Source organism: Empidonax traillii, unplaced genomic scaffold, assembly GCF_003031625.1.
Source record: "Empidonax traillii isolate 1590-97213 ecotype Southwest subspecies unplaced genomic scaffold, ASM303162v1 scaffold1014:size492293, whole genome shotgun sequence".
Classification (NCBI taxonomy): Eukaryota; Metazoa; Chordata; class Aves; order Passeriformes; family Tyrannidae; genus Empidonax; species Empidonax traillii.
Window position 1 is genome coordinate 1 of NW_020956207.1, and position 8037 is coordinate 8037.

Genomic DNA, 8037 nt, shown 5'->3' on the forward strand with positions numbered 1-8037 from the left:
CTGTTCTGGCCTCCTGGAAATGCCAGTCAAGGATCGGGATTTCTCATCATGGTATGTGACGTGTTCTCCACATTGTGCCCACTCAGAAAGCTCACAAGTTTCGGTGGCACCCAAGAAAAGTCAAGTCAGGTGGAGGCAGGGGAGGAAAGGAAGGAGGACATCATAACAGTAAAAGTTTAACTGATAGTGGAAAACTATTTGTTTCATCCAGTGCCATGTAGAAATGATGACTTCTGTTTTTTACCAATACCAAACTGTATATGCCTGTGTGCTGCAGGAATGTGCTCTGCAGTTGTGTTAGCAGTTCCTACAGTGCTCTGTCTCCTTAGCTCACAGTAACTAGGTCCCAGTTACCTCAACTACAAAGTAAAACTCATTTACCTCCCCATCAGAGCGAGCCAGAGTATGTGTGCCATTAGTTAACGTGCTCATGTCACAGGTGGTGATGTGCAAGCTGCAAGCACTGGAAAAAAAATGTGTATCTACAACAAATCTCCCACCAGAGCAAAGCAAAATTCCTGTTTGGGTTCCGTTTTCATCGGAGTGGCTGCAGAGAGCACATGCTCTAAGTTAATTCCTTTCATAGGCCTAATGACAGAGCAGAGTCCTTGTGATCCAGTTTGCTGCGTGAAACAGCTGTTTCATGACATGCTTTTGTTGCAACTTTCAGAGTTCTTTCTCCTCCTGCAGGATCACTACTACTGTTGCCTGTAACATGGACCTGTCAAAATATCCCATGGACACACAAACATGCCGACTGCAGCTGGAAAGTTGTAAGTGTAACATCCTAGAAAACTCTAACTTTTAATTTGTTTATTCATAAGTAACTATATATCTTGAATATTTGGACTCAGCACAGTGGCTTTCTGGAGTAGACTTTTAGTCCTGCAGATACTAGTGTCCAAAATAAACAACTTTTGCATCATCAATTTTCAAATGTTTGTTTTAAAATCCACAGTCCAGAGAACTTCTGTCACTGTGCACACACAGAAAGAGTGATAATAATGAATATTTTTATTGAAGTGCAGATATTTCAATTTTGCACAGAAAAGTTGAAGTAACATTGGCTGGTTTTCCAAATTTAGTTCCTTTTGAGCACACAGCTTCTTCAAAACTAACTTGTGGGGTAAGTGCGCGGGATGGGGTACAGCAAGGAACAACCTCTCACATTTTTAGGTACCCTCATCGACAGAGGAGTCTCTGACTGGGAAGTCTCAAGAAAAGGAATTGTCAGTGAGTTCTGATCTCAACGAGATTAAAGGCTCATCTGTGGCAATGCTGGCTGAGAAAGGCTCCAGGAACATTTAGGCCACTGCAGGGTTGTCACCCCGGAGCTCAGCCAGCTCAGTGCTGCTGTGAGATGTGAAGCTCCACCACGAGCAGGCTTCATCTCCTGCTTCATGGCACGAAACCAAACATCCCAGCTCTGAAAAGACCAGCTTTTTAACTCCTGGGGTTGCAGCACGAAGCACCTAGGGAAGCACATATTATTTTCACATTAAAATCGTATTAGTTCACCATGGTTAACTTTATTACGAAGCACAGCTCTTGAAATAATAATGATTGGCCTCTTCTGCTAAAGCGGAGCTTGTTTGGGCCTGGTTTAAAAGTGATTGGGTCCTACATCATGTTCAGTTGCTGTATAATTCCAATGAAATTACATACACATTGCCCACTGGAGATTTCATTAGGATAAGTGCCCAGAAATAATGCTATTTAAATACACGCCAGATGAATTAACAACAATCTATCATTTATTATAACATTTTCCTGAGTAGCCACGATTTATAAAACCACTTAGAAACTCGGAAAAGTCACATGCTTAGGATTCTACTCAGGGATTCATACTCTGGACACCTCATTTAGGAGTTTATCACGCTCAAGCTCTGGTAATTTGTGTCTAATAAGAAAACACAATTAGATGAAAACAGAGCTGCAACTGCATCTGATTCCTTCTACCAGGACGAGCGGGTTATTACCCCAATCACAGCGTCCTTACACGTGGTCTCAAAGAAAAGCTCTCAATAAAATAATGACATCAGTGAGACTGATGGGCTTGTTTCCTAAATTAAGTGAAATTTTTGAAGAGAATGCCAGGCTGGTGACTCAGTACAAGCTTTATCTCTCAGACCTGAGGTTGTACCATCACTTACATTCTTGGAAGTACTTACTCGGGTGGCATAGATGGAGTCCCACTGCTTTGGAGGCAGGAATTTGGTGTTACCTGAATGCCATCAGTAAGTTAATGCCTTTGGGGGTAGGAGGAATGATTTGTAGAAGAAGTTGTCTTTATGAGCAAGTTTTCTCGACAATGTATATCCAGTCAAAGGAACCCAGTTCATAACCACGTGGCAGTGTCAGCTCTAAGCTTCTGAACTGACTGAAAATGCATTTTCTCCTATTTTTAGGCACTTGAATAGGTGCTTCAGTGAAATGGGCTTCTGCTCCTTGGCAAGGAGCTCAATGGGATCTGAATTCTCTATTTTTAACCACTGTGTATCTCCTACTCTCCTCTCAGGCTGAAAAGACTACATTTGAGGGTTAATTGCTGCAGTGTTTAATCCTGCTGCACATAATCAAGCTGTGCAGGACAGCAATAGATTATCTTTAAATCAGAAATAACCCCATTTAAGGGTAAGGATTGAAATCCCAATAAAGGATTGAAATAGATTCTCAGCAGGCTTGCATGTTGTGTGTTATTCCCAAAGGCACATGTTCCTGTGGAAATCTGGACTAACAGACAAAATGAAAGCCCAACCAAGGTCCACCCGTGGTGTGACACAGCTCAGAGGGCTTTTGTCCAACCTGCAATGCCTGGATCACGTTCTGTTCCCCCTCAGGACACAGAGCAGGGCAGCAGCCAGGCTTTTACAGGCTGAACCACAGTCAGACAGCTCTCTGTGTTCTCCTTAGGGGGCTATGATGAAAATGATGTCACCTTCACATGGCTGAGAGGAAACGACTCCGTCCATGGCATGGAGAAGCTGCGGCTCTCTCAGTACACGGTGCAGCGTTACCACACCCTGGTCTCCACCTCACAGCAGGAGACAGGTAAAGCTGGGGAAGAAAAAGGCAAGGAAAGCTCTTGGGTATTTCCCATCACATCTCCACACGTGCTGGAAGAAACTCTCTCCCTTTTTTCTATAAATACTGGGGAGAGCAGTGTTTACAGTCACAGGGAGTAAAATTAATTTTTAAAATATTCTTTAGTTTGTAAATTACAATTCTGTCATGGTGGAATAACGTCTCTTTGTACATCAAAATTCAATGTCTTTTTCATTATCAGTGTACATACTCATCTCTCCAATCACAGACACTGTGGAAAGGGGGCAAAACTTCCTTGGAATTACTGGGTTTTAAAAATAACAATGTTTTGTTCTTTTGTTGTGTACACGGCCCATGAACAACACAGACTTTGTTTCTACATTTCAAAGGGAGCTATTGTTCAAACAGCAGAGCCACATCCTGAAAACACTACTGATCCAGCCCCAGAACCCTTATGTCAGTATTTCCAAATAATTGATTTTAAAAAATTGACTGAATTTTTTTGAGCAGAAAAAGATACAGTTACCAAAGACCATGAATTACTAATGAAAACAGGACATCTAATCCCTTGTGATGATACAGTACTGAGCCAACACATCCCCCACGAGAGGACACACAGCACTGGCAGGACAGGGACACCCAACAACACAGGGGTTGCAAAGGGGCTCAGTAAGCTCCCTGAGGTGTAAGCATGATTGTGGTGTGGCTCTGCTCCATCCCCCAGGGCTGGTGCTGGGCTGTTCCACTTTCACTTCAGGTGTCCTCGAGAATCTCATGTTGACTGAGTTTCTTCCTTTCATGATCAGGCAGTTACCCACGCCTGATACTACAGTTTGAGCTGAGAAGAAATGTGCTTTACTTCATTTTGGAGACCTACGTGCCCTCCACTCTGCTGGTCATGTTGTCCTGGGTTTCTTTTTGGATCACACTGGACTCAGTGCCTGCCAGAACCTGCATTGGTGAGTTTTTGCCTGAGGAATGGAGAAGACTAAAGCAGGCAGGGCAGCCTCTGAAGGTTGGGTAGATGGTCCTTTTCTTGAGCTCAGGGATAAATAGTCTACTTACCTTCTGCTGTTTCCTGGGGCAGAGTTGGGTTAGCATGGAGGATGTGCTGCAGCAGGTACACGTGCCCACCTGCCAAGGTTCCCAGGAGATTCCCAGCAGAGAGTAGAGAGCAGAGCACACATTCTTTGTGGTGTGCTTTGGAGGGAGCAGGATGGGGGAATTTTTTTACTGAAGGCCAGAAAAAGAAGAGAGCCAAGTGCTTATTGGAGCCAAGTTGTCAACAGCAGGGAGAGCCCGTGTGAAGCTTGTAGATAGTGCTCCTAGAGCATGTCAGCGGCTGTGATGGATGACTTGGATTTGGTAAGAAGTGATGTGAGCAACAACATGAGCAGAGGGGTAGGCCAGGACCTTTCCAAAGAGTCCACAAGAGAAAGTATCTCTTTTTCTGCTTTCCAAGGAGTCACAACAGTGCTTTCCATGACGACTCTGATGATCGGCTCACGGAGTTCACTTTCAAAAACCAACTGTTTCATTAAGGCCATTGATGTTTATCTTGGCATCTGCTTCAGCTTCATCTTTGGTGCCCTTGTGGAGTATGCAGTGGCTCACTACAGCTCATCACAAAAGTGTGCAGCTAAAGTACCTCAAGAGGTAAGGTCTGATAGGCCCAGAGATCTTGGATTGACAGCAATTGGTTCTCCATTAACTGAATAAGACAAATGGTCTCCCTGTTACAGATACATTAACAGTGGCTTCTCCTAAATGGCACTAAGTCTTTATTTCTGTGTGCAGCAAGCACGTGAATAGCTCCTGAGCACTGTGTCTCTGTCAGACTCGTGAGCAGCAGCCTCAGCTGACAGTCACTGTGGGTTCATCAGACCACATTCAGGAAGGTGCTTTGGCCTGACACTGGATTTGGGTCTGTGGCCCTGAGCTCATGTGAGCATGAGGCACCTCTGCTCCTTTCAAAATGCAGAAAAGAAGACCCAGTTTAACACACCTCTTTGCTCTCCTTATGGAATAACTCTGATTAGGGAGGCACTTTACTCTTTTTTTACTAAGGAAAGATGAACCCTTCTTCCTCCCTTCCCAGAAGACACTACCAAACGTCAGTCCCACCACGTTCTGTGGGGATTGAGTGAGTGAATTGTTCAAATGCTCTGCTTTAGTGTGAGAAATTAAATAGTCAGCTATGACTGTAGTCCAGCAGTCTTCAAGAACCCAAATCCTGTCAGGGGGAAAAGAGGTTTCCCACTTCAATGCTGAGTTCCCCAGCCACTAAGTTACTGCATGGACATGGAGAGATGGATGTCCAGGAGGAGATGCATGTTAGGTTGCTCAGTGACAGGGTAGTGCTTGCTCAAGGTCTAAAAATACCTCTAGAAATACAGTGATGGAAACACATCCATCTCTGGGACCTCAGGCCCTCCTGAAAATGGGGAGCAGCTGAAAGGTGTGTTTGAGTGGATGACCACATATGAACACTCTTATCTTTATCCTTATGGTTTCCTTCCTCTGTAGGAAAAGACAGACCTTGAAACTAACTGTGCACTCTCATTTCCTAGGGGCCAGCAAATGAGCTCACTAAAGAAATGGAAGAAGTCAACATCACTAACATCCTCAACAATTCCATCACCAGCTGTAAACAGCAAATCAGCTTCACAAGCGTTGAGATTTCCAGTGATAATGTTAACTGCAGTGACTTGACTATGAAAAGTCATGAGAAAATCAAATGTGTCCTGAGAAACAAAATGCACAGGATTATTGGTTATTTCACAATTCAGAACCCTGGCAATGTGGACCACTACTCCAAATTGCTTTTCCCTTTGTTTTTTATGCTGGTCAATGTGTTTTATTGGGCTTATTATCTCTATTTTTAGTAGAAATCAGTTGCTTCATTCTCCTACTTCAGCAGGAAAGGAGTCGAGCTGGTGGGTATCCAGTGATAACATCAGTGAATTCAACGTGGACAAAATGCTTGTGTCCTGAGGTACCCAGCAGAAGAGTGTGTGAGGTGTGCAAGATCAACACTGACTCTGGACAGCAGCTGCTCAGCTGGGTGGCTGTGCTGGGCCCCTGTGCTCGTGCCTGTGTTTCATTCACCTCACCTGGCCGGAGATGGGCGCGCAAGGACTGCACTGACAGAACTGCTACCAGTGGCAGAATTATTTTGGTAGCCTGGTAGCAGGCTGGAATCACCAAGAGGACGTGTGGGACTACAGCTGCTGTTCTTTGTTTGCCAGAGATAACAGAGGGGCTGTGATGGCTTCCTCAATAGCCGCTGTGTTGCGGTGAGAGCCGGAGCGCATCAGCACTCTGTGTGCTGTGAGCTGTGTGCTCAGGGATGTTCCTGGGCCCGCTGCTTCCTGGGGACACGCAGTGCCAGGCTGGGGATTGCCCTGCTGCTGGCTGTGGTATGCCTCAGTGCTTCTAACACCTGCCACTCACCGAGGTGATCCTTTTTTTTTTTTTTTTTCAGAGATTTGGGAACGCAAAATAAGAGGCAGCAAAACCGTTTGGTAACCCATCTCTTGTACTCCTCCTGCTGGGCTGCAGTTGAACAGATTCTACTGCCTTCCATGTGTTCCTCACATGTTGTTTTTCATCCTGGAGAGTGCTTCCTTCAGCTTTCACTGCTATCAGCAGCTCTCCTTCCTTGCCAGCTGTAGGCTCGAGTGGCCCATTTGTCACCCCCTCTTTTATGTGGCTGTGCAGCTGTGGCAAGTCAATGCTGCTGGGCGAAAAACAGGCGTAGGCTGAGGGTGGGTAGTCCAAATCACCCTTTCACTCTCTATTTTAGACTGGAAAAGTGTTCCTTTTTTGCAGAAATCCAGATTCTAAATGGGCTCTGGAAACTGCCCAACGTCAGCTTTGTTTATCCCGCAATCAGCAGGACCCAGAGCTTTCTTTTAAAGATAAATTAAATGTGGCACGCACACAGTTATGTGCCATTTGGTACTGTGCAGCCTAAGGCTACTGGGAGTCTTTATTTCCTGGTTATAAAATTACCATTTTATGGCAACCTTTTTTGGTCTATGCTACTCTCAGAACTGGGAGGGGGTGATCCTGCAGTTATGTGGGCAGGACTGGAACTACCTGCCATGGCCACCGTTCAGCACAGTGAGGCCTCTCAGCAGACAGCTGATATTACAGTCTCAGCACGCAGTCTTTGCTTAGCGTAAGAATCTCTTACTGGGGGTTCCTCCACAAGGTGGGCAGAGCACACAGAACTATAGATTTTTTACTTTAATAACTTTTTATTGAACCACTTCACTGCACTATATTGTGAGGGATCTAAACCTCGTATTCATAAATCACAGCTTTTACAAAAAGCAGCACAAGAAAACAAAGGGGAACAGACTGACAATGGCAAGTGAATAAACACAAACTGCAATAATGAAATGTTGTCTTGTATATACTGGCATTTAAAGTCCACTCCATAAAATGTAATAAAGTGAATGTTTGTGATATGAACACAATCCCCCAGAGAGATCCTCTATTAAAAAAATCATTACCTTCTTTCTGTACCAGTTTCTTTCTTCAAAACACAACTGAAGTGCCCTAATGTGCTCCAGCCACCAAATATTAATATTAACAAAAGGAATTTCTTTGTACAAAGCCCTCCAAGATCATCGAGCCCAACTGTTCCCCCAACACTGCCCAGGCCACCACAAACCCATGTCCCCAAGTGCCACATCCTCACTGCATTTAAATCTCTGAAGGGATGGGGACTCCACCCCCACCCTGGGCAGTCAGTTCCAATGCCACCACCCTTCCAGTGAAGAGATTTTCCCCAGTATCCAATCCAAATTTCCCCTGGCCCAGCTGGAGGCCGTTCCCTCTCCTCCTGTCCCTGTTCCCTGGGAGCAGAGCCCATCCCCCCCCGGCTCCCCCCTCCTGTCAGGGTTTGCAGAGCCAGAAGGTCCCCCCTGAACCTCCTTTTCTCCAGGCTGAGCCCCCCCAGCTCCCTCAGCTGCTCCTCATCAG

General features: G+C 45.3%; 1 protein-coding gene across 1 annotated transcript; it reads left to right on the forward strand.

Annotated features, from left to right (window-relative positions):
* Positions 1 to 670: 670 nt before the first annotated feature.
* Positions 671 to 6124, forward strand: GABRP (gamma-aminobutyric acid type A receptor pi subunit; the record flags this gene model as incomplete). The annotated part of the gene is made up of 5 exons (XM_027904111.1): positions 671 to 773; positions 2914 to 3051; positions 3852 to 4004; positions 4508 to 4701; positions 5616 to 6124. Coding segments are annotated over 5 exons (903 nt in total), but the record flags the coding sequence as incomplete, so codon positions are not given.
* Positions 6125 to 8037: the final 1913 nt, after the last annotated feature.